General features: G+C 40.4%; 1 protein-coding gene across 1 annotated transcript; it reads right to left on the bottom strand.

Moving 5' to 3' along the window:
- Positions 1–1,601: 1,601 nt before the first annotated feature.
- Positions 1,602–18,588, bottom strand: LOC124288050 (the record flags this gene model as incomplete). The annotated part of the gene is made up of 5 exons (XM_046724621.1): positions 1,602–1,691; positions 4,491–4,616; positions 13,494–13,609; positions 16,833–16,923; positions 18,453–18,588. Coding segments are annotated over 5 exons (559 nt in total), but the record flags the coding sequence as incomplete, so codon positions are not given.
- Positions 18,589–19,169: the final 581 nt, after the last annotated feature.

The following is a 19,169-nucleotide window of genomic DNA, read 5'->3' as shown; positions in this document are numbered from 1 at the left end:
ATAGAGATCTGTATAGAACTGATGGGCCAGACACAACACTCAGCAATAATACAAATATATGAAAGAGATCTGTATAGAACTGAGTCTGGGCCAGACACAACACTCAGCAATAATACAAATATATGATAGAGATCTGTATAGAACTGACTCTGGGCCAGACACAACACTCAGCAATAATACAAATATATGATAGAGATCTGTATAGAACTGACTCTGGGCCAGACACAACACTCAGCAATAATACAAATATATGATACAAATATATGAAAGAGACACTCAGCAATAATACAAATATATGATATCTGTAGAACTGAGTCTGGGCCAGACACAACACTCAGCAATAATACAAATATATGAAAGAGATCTGAGAACTGACTGGCCAGCCAGACACAACACTCAGCAATAATACAAATATATGAAAGAGATCTGTATAGAACTGAGTCTGGGCCAGACACAACACTCAGCAATAATACAAATATATGATAGAGATCTGTATAGAACTGAGCAATAATACAAATATCTGGGCCAGACACAACACTCAGCAATAATACAAATATATATAGAGATCTGTATAGAACTGATCAATAATACAAATAGATCTGTATAGAACTGAGTCTGGGCCAGACACAACACTCAGCAATAATACAAATATATGAAAGAGATGATAGAACTGATCTGCCAGACACAACACTCAGCAATAATACAAATATATGATAGAGATCTGTATAGAACTGAGTCTGGGCCAGACACAACACTCAGCAATAATACAGAGATCTGTATATGACTCTAGAGATCTGTATAGAGACTGACTCTGGGCCAGACACAACACTCAGCAATAATACAAATATATGATAGAGAGATCTGTATAGAACTGAGTCTGGGCCAGACACAACACTCAGCAATAATACAAATATATGATAGAGATCTGTATAGAACTGACTCTGGGCCAGACACAACACTCAGCAATAATACAAATATATGATAGAGATCTGTATAGAACTGACTCTGGGCCAGACACAACACTCAGCAATAATACAAATATATGATAGAGATCTGTATAGAACTGACTCTGGGCCAGACACAACACTCAGCAATAATACAAATATATGATAGAGATCTGTATAGAACTGACTCTGGGCCAGACACAACACTCAGCAATAATACAAATATGATATGATAGAACTGATCTGTATAGACACAACACTCAGCAATAATACAAATATATGAGTCTGATAGCCAGATCTGTATAGAACTGACTCCCAGACACAACACTACAATAATACAAATATATGAAAGAGATCTGTATAGAACTGAGTCTGGGCCAGACACAACACTCAGCAATAATACAAATATATGAAAGAGATCTGTATATAACTGAGTCTGGGCCAGACAATCCAATGATTGACATCATGAGCATCAATCAATGCATCTGGGATATGCTGACCAGATGTTTGCTGAAGAAACTATACTTTCATGTATAGATAGTAGCCATAATGAGAAGTGTTAACTACAGTGACTTGTGACCTGCGAAAATGAAAGGACATGTGTAGGAAATATAGAGGCAGGGGTCCCATATTGATAAGAAAAGAAGGGCTAATGGGTTATTTCTGGGTCAATAAGCAGACTCCCTGGTAATCTGAATCACTAATGATAATGAAGAATGATGCTGAAGTCAGTTGTATGACAGCAGCCTGTGAATAATGGTCACAACTATGAAACTATCAAATTCAATGGTTGTCTCTGTATTGTTGGTACAGGTACAGAGGGTCCGCCATAGTCTGTCTCACAGTCCCTGAACCACATTATTTTCCCTCATGCCTAGCCCTCCCAGCATTGCTAAAGACCCAAATGAAGCAAGTCTACTCTTTTTTTTCAATTTAAATGGGATTAAGGGTTACTATCAAAACTATATATATTCAGTGACTAAGCGTTAGTCTAGGTCAGCCAGGAAAAAGCAGCAGCTGACAGAACAAGCAATGAATCCACATCTTTAGGGTGCAATGATCAGACCGGGCTGGGAGGCCTGATCCACAATCCATCTGAACAACTACAATATTTGTAGGCTTATAATAGACTATATAGTTACGACAGCTTATAACACTACGAACACTTTGTGGATGGGGCCCTTGTTCGACAAAGTAATCAAAGTGCTATGACTACCTGAGCCCATGTTAAGGTATAGGAGCTACAACCATCTTAGCTCATTGAAAGCATTGTGGAATAATGCCCAAGTCACATTATGCATCTACAAAATCTCAGTTTCAGCTGCTGTTATGACAAGAATAAACCACTGAAAACATAATCTACACCCATATACCGTAAAGGATGAAAAAAATGTATATGCCACAATTAGAATCTGTATATAATGAAACAATAATGAAATCGGTCATGTAAATGATAGATCATAATTCAAGATGGAGCCTGACCCTTTGTCAGATGGGAATACATTTGTGACAATAAGCAGAGCCTACAAGAGGCTTTAGTATTCACTTACAGTTCTCCAATACCTACCTGACAATAATCCACCGCTACAGGAACTGAATGATTCTTCCACACTATTTAGACGACTGAGTAAAAATAGAAGTAAAAACAATACGGGCCCACCTGGAAGGGTGAGATTGATGCTGTAGACTACATCCTCAGAATAAGGCCACCATGGCAACAGGAACTTGCAAACTGTTAGAAAATATCTAGATGTACCATATTTTGTGTGTATAAAAAGGAAAGCGAGAATCAGTCACCATGTAGACTTATTGTCACCATTGTAAGTGTTAGTAACATTGTTTATACTAATCTAAATATAAGTGTTGTTTCTTTAAGAGACCATGTCATACAAGGCAACACTGCTTGTCTCAAGACTCAACTAACAGGAAGGTAGTCAGGCTCAGTGAGTTGGGTGGTTATCGTATCCTAATTGTGTAGCTCAATGCTAATAATGTCAATCCTTGGATTATCTGTTAGACTAAATTATCTCCAGATCGGATGGAATGTTCCTGAGTGTGGCATTAAACAACAAACAACCTAATGTCTTAACAATAAACTGGATGCCAGCATGGAATATTAAATGACTAAATTGCAGTATACCAGATACCACAGCCTTGTTCTTTTACAACTGTAAATGACAAACACAAATCACTTCTTTACCCTGAACATCATGTTTTCAGCTGCCCCTTGGCTCCAAGGTGACACAGTTGGAGCAGGGACATGAGTGGATATATGTGGGATTTGTGGAGCTTTATCCCCTAACACACAGCTTCAACACTGATTTGCTTGTTTGTTAGCAGTTTGGTTAAAAGTAACAAATAAGCAGGAGAAAGTCATTCATAAATGAAATATAGATATAAAATAATCCTTGAAGAAATGATTATCATAAAGTGCTTCATATCGCAATTGGGGTTCTTGCCGATGACACAGGAAAATGAAAATTTCTAGGTAATATGGGTATGACAGCTGTACATTTCTGTTACCTGCCATCTCTTTCCCAGACATTAGTCACGTGACCCTTTGTCTTACAGGCCAAAGGGCATAGGTAGTTAAAGCCTTTCTCCAAGGCTGTAGTGAATGATAGAGCCATGGATGTACATAGGAATTCTATCCTCATAATTCGCAAGTCTAGATAAGACGAGGATACTAGTCTCTTAGAACTCTTATTCCGATTATTTTTTAATCTAGGAATTATGTTTCAAACAAATAATCATTTCTTTAGAGACATGCACCAGCTGAAGCCATTATATAATAAAACAATCACCCTGATTCCATTCTCATACCCATCTCAACTATAGCAACCTATGTACATCCCATTGAGGGTTCCCTTATAGAATAATTGTAACCTTATTGGGGCTGCATGTGGCTCTACTTGATGCAATGAGTAACAATATCAGTGTAAAGCTCTGACTGAAGAGCAGACAATGAGTTCAGATATATGATATATAATTCAAAACAGAAATCAACAATACCAGCATTCATACAGTGTAGTTTTTCACTGACAGAACATTAGTTGGGAGGCTCTTTTCAATTTTCCTCATGAGGGTATATCTGTGGCTGCATATGCATAATGAGGCAACTGTGACTACAAACCATCAAATCTGTTGCATAACTAGAAAAAGAGCAAACATCAAAGAAGCTGGCATTCAACTCATCTGTGATATTCTGATGACATGTCTATTTTCCATGTTGCAACAGTGATGGAAATTTATAAAGAAGCTGGAATGGATCCAATCCCCAAGAATCCAAGCAGTAAATGTATGGAAGAGGGAATGTAAACAGTGAAGTATGTTCAGAGCCTAAAGCACATCTCTTGTTTAAGTCTTGCATGACGTTATCTGTCAGAATGTACCACCCATCTCCTTTGGGTAAGCAGTGACAGCCTCTCCCCTACAGCGCAACAGATGAGAGATTCCTCTCCCCAGCAGAGTAACAGATGAGGGATTCTCCCTCCCCACAAGGCGGCAGATCACTGCTTCACACCAGAAACATACACACTGACGTACCTGTCTCAGTTTAGCCAGTCTAGATGGTGGCTTGGATTTGGGGGAAGCCTTAGGAGAAAGGCGAGGTTCTTCCACCAGACCATTCTCTGGACTGTTTGGCACCACAAGCGATTCTTCAGCTCTTGTCTGAAACATGTGATGTTTCATTCAGTGACGAAATAAAACACTTACATCAAAGGTAAACAGGTCAAATGCTACAATAATTTAAGAAGGCCAGGTCAGTGTTTTTGCAGGTGCTGTGTTTGCTAGAGGATACATGCAGGTACTCCACATATTTCTTCAGTAGTTGAGACTGCAAGATAAATGCACTGATAATAATGTCACATCCATGTGTGTCGGAGAATTTGTAACTATGTTTGTATAGAGATAAAGCATGCTAATGTACAACCTCAGAAGTAGGCTGGGGGTTAATCTCACCTAACTCATATTTTTTACTTTCTGCAAACTAAAGCTCTAAGGTGACTGAAACATGAGATGACATTTTGCATTTTTCTCTCCAGATATAGGTTTGGCCCCCAATAACACGCATTAGTGTGCTTGATGCCCAAACCTGTCCACTTTGCATGTTTCATTAACATTAGCAGATGACAACAGAGCAGCACATAAGTAAAACATTTGGATGTTTTCAGTATCCAATGCAACAAAGCATAATTATGTTTGGAAGAATTGAAAACTATACATCATGTGCAAGAATATTATGAAAAAAAATGGAAAATACTCCCACACTGTAGCTTTTCTGGTAGACAAAAGTCTCTAAATATATATATATTTGAAAGAAAGAAACATTTTCTTTTAAATTGAAAAGGAACCCCATTGAGAAGGGAGAATCAGAGCCTAAGGAAAACTATACTTGTTCAATTAGGGCGTAATATTTGCTGACAAACTTCCACACAGACAAACTGTGAGTTTATTTATTGTCTCAAATTCCACAACAATAAACTGTAAACAGTCTGTCTATGTATTCATATTTGTACTATAAATTGTTTAGTCTGTCCATACACTGTATAAGGATGCAAATTGGCTTTAAAATCGAATTTATGAGTATTCATTGAAAATTATGTTGGTTTACTCAAACCAAAACCCAAATCATAAATGTCCACAATTAGAATTACAACAAGGATCATTTCTTGTGCCGGAGATTAGAGATTCTCTGAATAGATTCACAACCATCTGCAGTATAAACATATTGCGAAACATCATAAGGTAGAACATCACAGACTAACATACAGAACTGGCAACTAAAAAATAACTATCAAAATAAGATGAGTTAAAATAACTGAATTTACCATAACTGGACAAAAACAAATATATTCACCTAATGGTTAATCACATTAGTATGACATGTATATTAACATTCATCTGATATATAAATGTCATAGACAAGAGCAACCTGACTTTTTTAGCAAGGGTGTCTACAACAACATCCTCTAAAGACAACACCAGTATTTTATCGCTATGATCACACTAAACTAATATTATGCTGTTCTTTACAATACTGATGGGCGGTGGGGTAGCCTAGTGGTTAAAGCGTTGGCTCGTCACGCCGAAGACCCGGGTTCGAATCCCCACATGGGTACAATGTGTGAAGCCCATTTCTGGTGTCCCCCGCCGTGATGTTGCTGGAATATTGCTAACAGCGGTGTAAAACCAAACTCAGTCAGTCAGTCTTTACAATGCTGATTGTCCTTGGAAATATGCAGATTCTAGAGGTGTGCACTTGAGGATTTTACCTTAACCTGCCTATGTAAACAAACTTGACGCCTGAAACAGCTCTGGTTTTAAACAGCGATTCAGGAAATGGCAACAGGTGAAAGAGTAAGTGAGGGCGTTTATGTTTTTACAGCCGGCTTCATCCTGTATTGATGGTACTCAGCTACATCTGCTGTCATTGATGCCAGAAGTAGACTTGCTTTAGTTCTCTATATCAATGTTAGTACCTTCTTGTATTGATTGACGAGTGTTCATGAGAACTATTTTCGTAACATACAATATTTGTGCATGTTAACTCAAATGCAATTATTACTTCACAGATATTTTCAGTTTCAAGCAGTGCTTTTGATGGCATTTATGAAAGAAGTATCATTTAATCAGATCAAATTCAAACATCACACAAAGAGAATGAATTAACATAAGCGATAAGATCGATCATAGAAAATAGCACAGTCAAAAGATCCATCAAATCCACTGCAAAAGAACTTATTATGAATTTCAGGAACAATCAAAGTATTCCAAGTCCTGTGTGTATCAATGGTGATGATGTGGACATTGTCCATGATTATAAATAGCTTGGCACAATTATAGACAGTAAATTGAAATGGAATGCTAATACAGATGCTGTTTTAAAAAAATGTCAACAGAGATTACATTTCCTGTGCAAGATGCAATCTTTTAACGTAAATAAATGTGTATTATCCCTCTTTTATCATTGTTTCTTTGAAAGCGTTTTAACATTTTTCGTTCCAATGTTGGTATGGCTCCTTATCTCTGGTTAACAAATCTCGTTTAGAAAAAGTTGTTTTAATCGCAGGTAAAATAGCAGGAGTTTAAAAATCTGTTGTATCTTTATGACAAAAGAGTTTTGAAATTATCTATAAGCTTCCTTCTGGAAGGAGATATTTATTGCTGTCTTTTAAAACCAATAGAGGTCAAAACACATTCATTCCTTTCAGCATTCGTCTTTTAAATGATTGTTAAAGATACATGTATGTATGTCAGGTGCGTTTGTTTTATGTATCATTTGTTACTTGTGGTGTTGCTTGTCCTATATTTCCTTTGTACAAGAACTCTGTATTGATGCAAAATGAATTGATTTCGAGGTAATAAAGTATTATTATTATTATTATGACAAAGAGCATTACTTAACAAGATCCATTAAATCTATTCTAAGGAAAAACATCATTCAACAAGCCCTATCAAAGGGAAGCATCATTCAATAAGATGAACAACCATGCATAGTTAGATTCCAAGCCTGGCTGTACTGAATGCTGAGCCCATGGGTGTATGGTAGTTCTATCCCCATGTATATTTAAAAAATGGAATTTGAAGTTGCAAAATGTAATTTTCTGAATAAAATTGATATTTTATACTTATCCTGACTCATGTATTTTTGCTTGTCTCCTTCCTCTTGCGAACGTTAGTGGAACACTTGTATTTCCTTTTTGAAGCTCCCTTCAATAAAACAGATGTAAAATCACTACTCACCACGCAGTTATCTCCCTCGCCGCTTTGGCGGAAAAGCAGCGCCACCCGTCTTCCCACGCCTTCACTCTCTCCGAATTACTAGCCCGACACTTTAATTTACAGGGAAATCCAAAGTGTCTGGCGAAGAGATTGGGAGGAGCTTACCTCATGAGTCAGGATAAGTATAAAATATCAATTTTATTCAGAAAATTACATATTTTTCCCTTATCCTGACTCATGTATTTTGCTTGCAGAATCCGTCACGGTTGGTGGTGGGTCAAGCCACTTCTGGATTCCATGTAGTGATTTACATCTTGTATACCCCTATAGAACTTCTTGTTGGCACTTCTATTTTACTGCTAGGCCCTGCTGCTGCTGTAACCCTTTACTTCCAGCTTTCTCTGATGGGGGGACCACAATTGTTAACTTTTGGTCCTTGCTTCTGTTAACATTTTATGTGGATTTTGCAACTCCATCTCTTGATGCGAGCATCAAGTGGAGAAGCGACCCTTTCCTGTCACGAGTATCCTTACAAGTACTGGGTCATATCACTTATGCTAGTCTGTCCTAGACATGCATATAGACTCTAAAGCTGAACTCTCCTGAGTGTAGGCTTTTGCAAGTCATGTGATAAAAGGGCGAGACTCCGTCTCAGTGCCTTTGAGGGACTGTCAATTGTTGTGCGACAACAAGTGGGCGTCAAAATGGTGAATGCCGAGACGCGTCCTGCGGTGGCGATGTCCCTCAGGTAATGGTTGGCAAACACCATGTCCGATTTCCAGAAGCAGCCCATCATTATCGTCCTGATAGAGCAATTCCCATGTAGAAGCAGTGTTAGCATGACGCAGAGCTCTAACTGCGTGTGGGTTGGAGGCTCTTGGAGGATCAAGTCCTGCTGCTTTGTAGGCCTGTAGTACGACAGATCTGATCCAGATTGATATCGTAGTGCGGGAGACCTCCGTCTGTGTCGCTGTTGACATCGGGACGAAAAAACGCTTGAATTTCCGTCTCCTGGTCCTGGATCTTTGTAGGTTGACTTTCAATGCTCTTACTGGGCACAAGGATAGGTCCTGCGTATCCTGTGGTCCAAGGACTGATGATAGTGCTGGGATGTGGAACTGTCTGTCCGGTTGACCTGGCAGTTGATTCTTTGCTATGAAGTCCCATCTCAGTCCTATATGCACAATGTTTTGATTTTCATCAAATCGTGTTCTCTCAAAGTCCAGAGCATGTATTTCCGACATCCTTGCTGCTGTTGCTAAGGGCGCATTAGGAACAGCAGTCTTCTGCGTCAAGAACTCAAAAGATGTCCTATCTAATGGTTCGTAGAGGCGTCACTGGTGAGATGTCGTAAAACTATGTTGAGGTCCCACCGGAGCTTTAAATCTCTGTTGTTGGTCCTCCTCAGTTTAAAAAGAGCGTAGTAAGGCCAGTAACTCTGGTACTTTCGCCAGTTTGCACTCGTCCTCATGTTGATAACTGAGCTCAATGCCGCTCGGTATGTTGAGAGTGTTGACCTTTAACCGCCGTTTGTCTTAGGTGACAAAGGTAGTCCGCCACTTGAGGGGTATTGTCGCTTTTATGGCTGTGAAGCCGGTCCTCAAAGCGTATGTCACCGTTCCTCCGAAGCTTCGCTTGTAACTGTCGCGTACAAGTTACACGTGTAGACTTCTGGCGTGAGAGAGCTAGTGTGACTGCTTTCGCTGCCCTGGCGGAATATCTCTCTTGTTCAAGCACGCTTGCTGATACAGTCCACGCGTGTAGCCGAACACCTCTGGGTTGCCGTCATGCCTGCTTTGTGTGAGGATGTACTAGCAGATTCGTCCACTCTGGTAGTTGCAGTTGAGGCGGTCCTAGTTCTTGTATGAGAATGGGGAACCATATTCGCTGGCCAGTAAGGCGTGACCAAAATCAGTTGTAGGTCCAGCCGTCTGACTGATTTTCTGCAACACCCTTGGTATTAGAGCTGGTGGTGGAAATGCTTGCCGCTTAGTCCTTCCCAGGAGATGCTTAGAAGCGCCCGTTGCCCATGCTCGTGGATCTGGTATTGGTGAGATCTAATATTATCAGTTGATTGTTGAATCTTGTGGCGAAGAGGTCTATTAGTGGCTCCATCTCTTGGTGTATGATCTGCTTGAAGATCTGAGGATGTAGCATCCATTCTGTTGGGGATGGCTGGCGCTGGACGGGATAGTGTGTCTGCTATCACATTCTTGGCTCCTGGAATGTGGCATGCTCTTATGTGGATGTTCAGGTTGTCTGTTATGCTGAACAGTTGAAAGCAGAGGTCCAGAAGGGTTCGCCCGACCTTGTTGATCCTTCTGTTTATGTAGAGCGCCACTGTGGAGTTGACTGTATGTACCGTCAGATGAAAGCATTCTTCAAATGCTGGTCCAGTGGAGTATGCGTTTATCACTGCTTTCATTTCCAGCATGTTGATGTGCAGATCTTTCTCTTCTTTGGTCCATATCCCAGCTGACACTTAGTTGTCGAGGTGTGCTCCCAACCTTTGAGAGATGCGTCCACATAGAGATGCTAGTCTTGCACTCGCCTCTGCTAAATAGGTGCTTCTGCAACCATTCGGATCTCTGAGTCCACCATATTAGATATGGTTTTAGTCTGTCAACGGAGTCGAAGGGGTCCGGATCGTCAGATGTACATTCCACGAAGACCTGTAGTAAAGTAGTTGTAGACTACCTCTGCGTGTCATGTCCTGTGCTGATGTGAGAAGACCCAACAGACTCTGCCACTTCAGAGTAATAACGAGAGAGTAGTGCTTTGGAAATACAATGGCTTGTATCTAGATCGTGTGGAAACCCTTGCCGCGTCGTAAGGGAAATGAAGCGATGTCCGACTCTGTGACTGCCATCGTTAGAAGTCTATATAAAGTAGTCTGGCTGCCGTCACCCAAAAGTCTGTCCAACGATGTTGCTGCAATTAAAATCTGATGAATGCGCTCTTCAATGGTGACAGGGAAGGTCTTCTAACCCGATGAAGGCAGTCCAATCAACGCAGGTCCCATCTAACTGGACTGTAATTGAGGCCTTCCTCTCGTTGACAGGTTGTTGTCACTTGTAACCCATTTCCTGACATGTGAACTACACGTCCGACCTTCTAAGGCGCGAGGGCATTGTCTCTCATGGTCCAATCAAAATAAAGCATTTTGATTCCTTTGGCTTCCCGCCATGTGACGCCACGGTGTAGCGGGAAAAAGGTCCTTGTAGAATCTAGTGCGCCGCTGATATCTTATCAACACTCGGTCTTGTCCATAGCCTTCGAGTTACACGAAAGTGACCACGCATCGAGGGTTGAATGGTAAACGTGCGAAATATTTTGCCTCGTAATACCGATGTAGGTAGGCTGTTTTCCTGGCTGCTGTGACTGTTACTTCAGTCCTGAAGATAATGCAGTCGTCCTTTTATACAGATGATCAGCTGAAGTCTTCACGTCCTCAGTGCTGCTATTTATAGACTGCATACATCGATCTCAATGAAGCGTCATAATTGTAGAGTTGATGCTGAACTTTGTTGTAAATTCTACCCAGGGAGTCGTTGATGATTTTGTAGTTTCCTAGCCTTAGCAAGGCTGCTGCTGAACTACGCCACTGTGAATATCTGCAGATCTGTACGGAAGTGAAGATCTCTATATGGCCATGAGTCCCATTATTTTCTTCTGATGTAGATATATCTATCTATGTGAATCCCGTCCTGGATTCAGTCTGAAGGTCCGCGCCGGAGATGAATTCGGACAAGAGTACCCCTCTTGAACTTTAATACATGTCCCTCAGTCTTTGCTACGGTGAAGATCTTTCCCTTCTAGGGTGACGCTTAGGTCCAGTCAGAAAATGATGATACCGCCATCGCATGTCCACTGGTATATGATGGTTGAATATCCTTGGAGATCTGCGATCGATCTGCGTGGCGGTCGATGGTGCTGTCTGTATGGCGATCTGCATGTAGGTGAGCTTCCCCTAGTCGGGATTGCCTTCCCTGGCAATGTATTCCTAAGTGGTGAATCCCGTGATGATCTGCGCAGGTGTTGTTGGCGCCCTTGAAGATAACTCAGATGACCTTCGGCGCAGGTGAGAATTTTTGTTGAGGGTCTGAGTCCGAGACGTCTCTCTAGTCCCTTCTAAGGTGTTGTAAGGTAGCCTAGCGTGAAGGTCCTTTATTAGGCTCATCATCTGCTGACGGTCTCTGAAGATTGCGCGCCGCCCTGCGGGCAGGTTGCTGACGCCATGTAGCATAGGTCTGCTTTTATGACGCCAAATTAGGTCCGGGAATGTCTATTTCTCCTTCATGAAGGCTTTCGTCCTGCGAAGACCTTGGCGCGCGAGTAGAGAGAGGTCTGTTGAGCATCTGAGTCCTGAGGACGTCTCTCGTTGCTAGATGGCCTGCGCAAATGCTCTTCATTAGTCTCATCATCAGATGACGATGTATCTCGGTCGGATGAATGTCTCTTCCTTCGCGCAGGCTCGTTGATGTCCTGTAGAGTAGGTACGTGAGTGCTGCATTCTCTTCCTTGACATCATGTAGCGTAGATCTGCTCTTGATCCTGGAGCTAGCTTGGCTGGAGGGCCTCTCCGATGTATCGTCAGTGTTGTCCTTCGTGCAGGTCTAGGTCGTCTCTGCGGGTGATGACTTGAGCATGAGAGCCCTGTGGCTGTCCATCATGCGATGCTCTTCCTGCGGGAAGCGCTTCTCCATCATCTCCATTATCTGCTGAGAGAACTGCTGCATGAAGGCCCTGGGTTGAACGTCTGCGATGATTGTAGAGCTGCCCTCTCTGCGCTGGTAGCGATATGGCCCAGGGATCGCTCATCTGCCGCCAGTGTAGATGGTAACTCGGACTGCGTGCTGTATCTCTGGGATGATCAGCAGCGGCTCATCATGAAGTCATCTCTCTTCCATCGGGACGATGTCGGCCGAAAGGTCCTCGTAGTCTGCGCAGAAGTCCCTGTAGAGCTGCAAGACGTCTTAAGGGTGTGAGGCTTCATTCTGCGTAGAGGATGGCTTCTTCTTCTTCGTCTGCATTGAGGGTTGTCCGATGTAGAAGCCCTTCTTGAAGTAATGGCGGACAACATCGAGCGCCCATCCTCCGAGGACACCGCAGGTCACTGGATGGAAGTAAGTGCCCGCCTGACAGCAGTAGACAGCCTCATGAGGGACTCAGCCGGTTTATCCATGACTCTGTAAAAGTCGCCTGGATTGTCGCTTAGCACCCTAAGTACAGAGAAAATTATTTATGAAATTAAATTTCTGTTAAATGCTGATAAAGATTACAGCGAGAGCTGGAAGTACATGTTGTTGTGCAGCTAGAAACAGGTTTTCATGAAATGTAAACAACTGAACAATCAATGCACAAAACCGTGAATAAAACAGTCAAAAAATCACGAATAAATTTCAAACCATATTGTTGAAGGATACTCCCTAAACCCCTATAAATAAATAATCAAAGGATATAGTGCCGTATTGGAGACACAGGTGCTCTCCCAACCGTCCACTAGGGTGAAGAAGGAGAGAGTGAAGCGTTGGAAGACGGGTGGCGCCGTTTTCCCGCCAAAACGGCGAGAGAGATAACTTGTGGGGAGTAGTGATTTTACATCTGTTTTATTGAAGGGAGCTTCAAAAAGGAGATACAAGTGTTCCACTAACGTGCGCAAGAGAAAGGAGACAAGCAAAAATACATGAGTCAGGATAAGGAAAAATGAAAGAATTTGGATCTCTTTTTTCCCAATTTCCCCAGCATATAAAGAGACATATTCCTCAAACACAAAAGACTGTTGTAAGTTGGTAATACATCTGTAAACATCTGTACATGTACCTGGGGTTTCTTCTCTGATGCCTTGGAACTGGTTCCCTTTGGAGAATCTGATATGACTAATGTTGTTTTCTCCATAGACCTGTCCTTGTTCTTTTCAGGTGTCTGCCCAGTGTCACCTGGAAACGTAAGGAATGAAGCATGTACTTTACCTTGATACCAATGCTTATAGGATACTAGTTTACCTCCTTGTTTGTGTGTCAGGTAGTCATCTGGAACCTGCAAACATTGGGAGTCCTATCAAATATTGCTGGAATTCGGCATTTTCCTCTTGCACTTTCGTCCATACATGTTCAGATAGATTGTAGATGTTCTTGACAAAGTGTGATAGTATGTGACCATCACCTTCATAGAACATACCTTGTCACATGCATATGATACAGCTGTCTCTTCAGGGTAGCCGATATATTATCTCAATATCAAGGCTAATAAACACATCCGGAATCACAAAAGCCTCAACACGAGCATGAAAACACTTAGGTAGGTAGTTTAGTTTGAGAGTTATAGCACTCATGTTTTGCAAGGTATTACATAAGCTCCTCTTACACCAGTGAGCTGATCAACTGTTTACACAGTTAGTGAATCACCCAACAACTCACTAATGTGGGTGTGCACGTGTGTTTGTGCATGTGCATGTGTGTTTTTGTGTGCGAGTGTAAGTGTGTTATTTAAAGAATCACTCAACAATCTTCCAGTAACATGACACAAACCTTAACGTAGTAAATAACCGAGTTAGTGAGAGTTTGTTTCGTTACACGCCGCTTTTAGCAATATTCCAGCAATATCAGTGGGGGACACCAGAAATGGGCTTCACATAGTGTAAAACCTTGTCCGTGCAATATCAAGGCCATTTCAAGACCACCTGATAGTTTGAGCCAGATAAAACATCAGTTGACTGCAAAAGGTGCAATCTATGCTTGAATATCCAGAAGGTGAGATTATTTTGATACATGAAATCGTGTGATGTACAGAACTATACAGAACCTTTTAAGAATATATTTGGTTTCAAACAGTTCTCTGAGTGAGTTATTACATAAGAATACTATACGTTCTACAGCTACTTGCACAATCAGCATGCTGTGCATTCAAACCCTACAGGACCGCCGCCATATAGCTGGAATATTGCTGAGTGCAGCGTAAAACTCAACTCACTCACTCACTCAAACCCTACAGTTTTAGACAGTAATTAGAACCCAAACTTACATGCAAATAAAGAAATATGTTTTTAATGTTTACTGATGCAAGAATACTGTGTACATTTCTAAACTGTTTGAAAGAGCTGTTACCTGTGTGTGTATCAGCAAGTTCCATGTGATGCCTGACTACTACATCAAGACATGGAGTCAGTAGCAGCATGTTACCATATACCAACAAACCATCATTTACCTGCCTTCAGCTATCTGCTCCAGACAGATGTGAACACTAAGTTTACTGTTTCATGATAAGAACTTCTTTAATAAACCTGTCACAACATTATCAATACATCGACACAGAATAGTGCCTCACACTGAATGGAATACTAGTTTCACTATTAAATGAGGTATGATATCTAAAGACATCTTTAGCCTCCATAAATATATTTGCTGAAGGCATCTTTGATTCAGCATAGCAGAGACCACAAAGTACGAGGGGCGTTTAAAAAGTAGTCAGCCTCACCTAGAAAAATATACAATGCATCTGTTTTTTTGTCTACATATTTTCTGTCAACCTCAAGCAAACTGGTTTTGCTATGTTCCAGCCTCATGATCCCCATTTTGTTTCACTTTTTATCTTGGTACCCCCAAACACAAAACCCCAAAAACATCACAAAATCTGCAAAATGTGCAAGAAACATGCTAAATGCATCACAAATTTGAAACTACAATCACTTGCAAAGTGACCACCCCCTTCATGTTTTCTGAAAGAGCTTGTTTTGGAGACACTACCCATCCCCTTTCAGATGACGTAATCATAAGGACATAACTTATTCTAATGTTTTCACTTATTCATAGATGATGCCAAGGGTTCAAACTAAATACTGAATGGTAACACAAGTGTCAGCTCTCAATATACTGTAAACAGTGCCAGCTTGAATATCTGGACACAATGATTTTGAAAGATGAAAATGGGGGTGTCCTTAAAAAACCAAAACAGCCCCTGTCTAAATATAAATCAAGCAATCCAAATCTTTGAATGTTGATTATCACGGGAAGTCATCCAATACTATACTGAATATATTTTATAGGATATTATAAATATCATATATATCATACCATTATCCAAGAGGTACCATTTTTCATTTTCTGCAATTTTTAAAGAAATATTATACCCCAATGTGTTGTGATGCCTAATATCTTGTTAACCACATTACCCACATATGTGAAATTTTGGATATGGCTTTGCTAATGATTACTTCAAAATAAAATGGAAGCTTTTCAATCATTGGACATCGAGAATATAATAAGGCTGACTACTTTTTGAATGCCCCTTGTATATGGTTTATTATTAATTCAAGTTGCAGTCGATGTACAAGTGTCTTCTTGTCATGAATATTTCTGGCACTGCAAAGGGAGGTAAATCTTCTTGAACTTATTAGCCTCACTACTGTAATGAAAAACATCTTCCAATTTTCACATCCTAATTAAGCACCACATGGATAAGCCAAGAATGCAAACCCATTGTTAATTTCAACCAGAAGCAGCCTCATCTCTAATGAATTTTTAACATAATCCCAACTATTAATTTCTGACTGATTTTTGGGTAAGAAAGTTTATAAGAAACATATCTAGGTCTGAATGAGTGAGTGACCTAGTATGGTTTTACACTACTTTAAGCAATATTCCAGCAACATCAAGGCAGGGGACACCAGAAATGAGCTTCACACATTGTGCCCAAGTTCTGAATGAAGAAAAACTATACAATGTACTCATATTTTATGAGAATAATTTATGTAAGCTATTAGGATATTCTGTCTGGCTCTGTGAATTTCTGAGATCGGGGCAGGTGAAAATATACAGTGGATTAGGTGGTCATAGTGTGTGGTTTGGCTGATTGTAATTATATTTCACTGGTGTTGATTGCTGCTCATGCTATTAACCTGTGGAATGCGCATCTATTGAACATGTTGCATTTTCAAAGAATGTAGAGGAATCATATCTTATGAACATTTTTGTTTTAACCCAAGTTAAGAAACAAGGAAACAGTTGATCTGGCCTAAGCGATGTTATTACAAATTGATACATATATACCAAGGATTCTTTTGTTTAGTTGAGAAATCTTGAGTAAACTGAACTCTCACCTGACACTTTGTCTGATCCCACTAGGTGTCAGTTTATAGAAACAAGTCTACCTAGTATTACCTACCTTGACTAGTTTTCTTGTTTTTCTTGGCTTCTCTCTCCGGCTTCGTCTCCTTGACTTGAGTCTCTGTCTCCCCAGGTTTTGGTGTGGAACTCTGATGAAACAGCAAAGGTAAAAATTATGAGCATTTACCAGCCATAATATATTTCAAGTAGTAGCAACTCAAGTGTGTCCTTCAGTCAGCCCTCCTCATCAACACCTCATCAAAGTCAAGCTAAACTTGCCCCTCAAACACTGACAGCTCAAATTGGAATGTTCACAGGAATACTTCAATGCAGTATGTTGAAGTACACCTATTCCTCCTAGTTATGTCACAGCCACCTCCCTCCTTCTCTGATTACCAAACACCAGGATGTGTACCTGATGAAGACAGACTAGAGTGTTAAATACTACAGTGTAGTGGGACACACCCATAACTTACATGGAACATCAGTTAGTGTGATTGCTGTATCCTTGGGAGGGGGGAGATTACATGTGGGTGGGAGGAGGTTTGTGAGGGAGGAGGAACTGGATGGCACTTACAATGATTTGCTTCATTTCAAGTAAACCATTACAGACATGGAGCACGGTGCTTGGTAGGTACTTTCAACACTGAGAAGCTATTCTGCAGAACATGAATGTAAACATGTGGTGTGTGTGCTCTCAAAGCCATTCTCTCTGTTTACATCTGCTATCTTCATTCAGGTCTTATGTGAAGATAATGATAAAAGAATTGAAATTGTGAGAAACATTGTCTTAGTAGAGAAAGCTATTTATTTAACTTTTTTAAGCTCTTGTGGTATTTCTGTTTGACGCAATAAGTTTCTTTTTTGCACAATGGAAATAAATCAATTCTAGGTTTGGCTCGATTAGTATGAAATGTACAATAAGGAAACAGGAAAAAAACTTCTCTTTCAGAATGGTCACATATATTTTTATGAAAATAAATACACAATGACAGAAAACTCCAGAAATTTATCATCAGCATCACACATTATAGGTGATACAGATCTGATTAATCAAATTATAATCTATTAATCAATCATTTTTTCCAAAGATCAATAATATAAATTATGTCCATAATCAGAACAACCACAACATAAATTCTAGAAAATACAACAGGCTACAAGCAAAGATTGATCAGTTTGGTAGTCAGGCTTCAGTCTGATGAATGATAATGACACTTTTTCAGTGATTTCAAACACAAAATGTAGAAAGTTACCTCATTTTATTCTACACTTCTATCAAGAAAGTGATGACAACACAGTCACAGGTCAAGCACCAGTACAGTGTACACAGTATTTGAGAGTGTGTCGCAAGTGATTATATTTTAGGGCTGAGAACATTGTTAGAAATGTAAAGTTAACACTAATAAAATACTTCAAATAAGCCACTTTCATGATTTAAACAAATATTTTTTTACAAAATATTCACAATAATAGAATAAACCAGATTGTGTTCAGTCAATAAGAATCATTCTACAAAGCAATAAGAATGCACAATACAGGCATCCCATACCCATCCCAAACAAACAGTTTACTCTACAACTATATTGTACCATTATAACTTGTATAACATTACACCAGTCATCATATGTTTACATAACATTAACACCAAACTGAGCATGAAACGTGCAGAATGTACCTGTCCTCGAGCCTTGTCCTTAATGGCACCACACCTTGCCAACTTCGAGGCCACATTATTATCCATGAAGGCAGACACCCCCTGCTTATCCTTGGCGCCCTGGCCTGAAGATGCTGGCAGGCCAAAGGTTGCTAGACTAATGAGCAGGACCCATTCACAGAGTGCTACAGGTAATTCCCAGACCTATAGCAGGATAGCTGGACTCCTGAAGCTATGCCTCATTTAGACTACACCCTGTGACTACTGCATCTAAATCATACAGCACCATGGCCCCATCCTCACCAGCCTTCACACAAGTCATAGAGAAATGATCTTCCAGGAATGTGTTTATGTACACTTGAGGGTAATATTGTCCTGGTAGTAATTCTTTATCACAGATCTGTCGATGTTTGAGGCACAAAGTATTCAGTTTTAGTATGAATTAGTGGGAAGATTAAATCAGGAGATATTTTGATCTGTGTTGGGTGCCCTATGACCTCAGCTACTTGGGTAAAGTTTTTCTTTCACTGATATAAGGCAGAAGCGTTTATGCTTGAGTGATGTCATCACCCACAGGGTTGCTGCCCTAGCTATCAGCTGAGACTGGTGGTATCTTTATCTGTCTAAAACCTCACAGGCACATTGAATTGACACAGATACCGTCCCAGATACCATTTGGTTTCTGCTAATGCCAGAGTAGGTAGTAGAAGAACTGGGTTTTATTCCTCATAGTGTAGC

Source organism: Haliotis rubra, unplaced genomic scaffold (assembly GCF_003918875.1).
Source record: "Haliotis rubra isolate DU_JTF1 unplaced genomic scaffold, ASM391887v1 Scf410, whole genome shotgun sequence".
Lineage (NCBI taxonomy): Eukaryota > Metazoa > Mollusca > Gastropoda > Lepetellida > Haliotidae > Haliotis > Haliotis rubra.
Note: the sequence above shows the minus strand (reverse complement) of the source record. Positions and strands in the feature narration are given on the sequence as shown.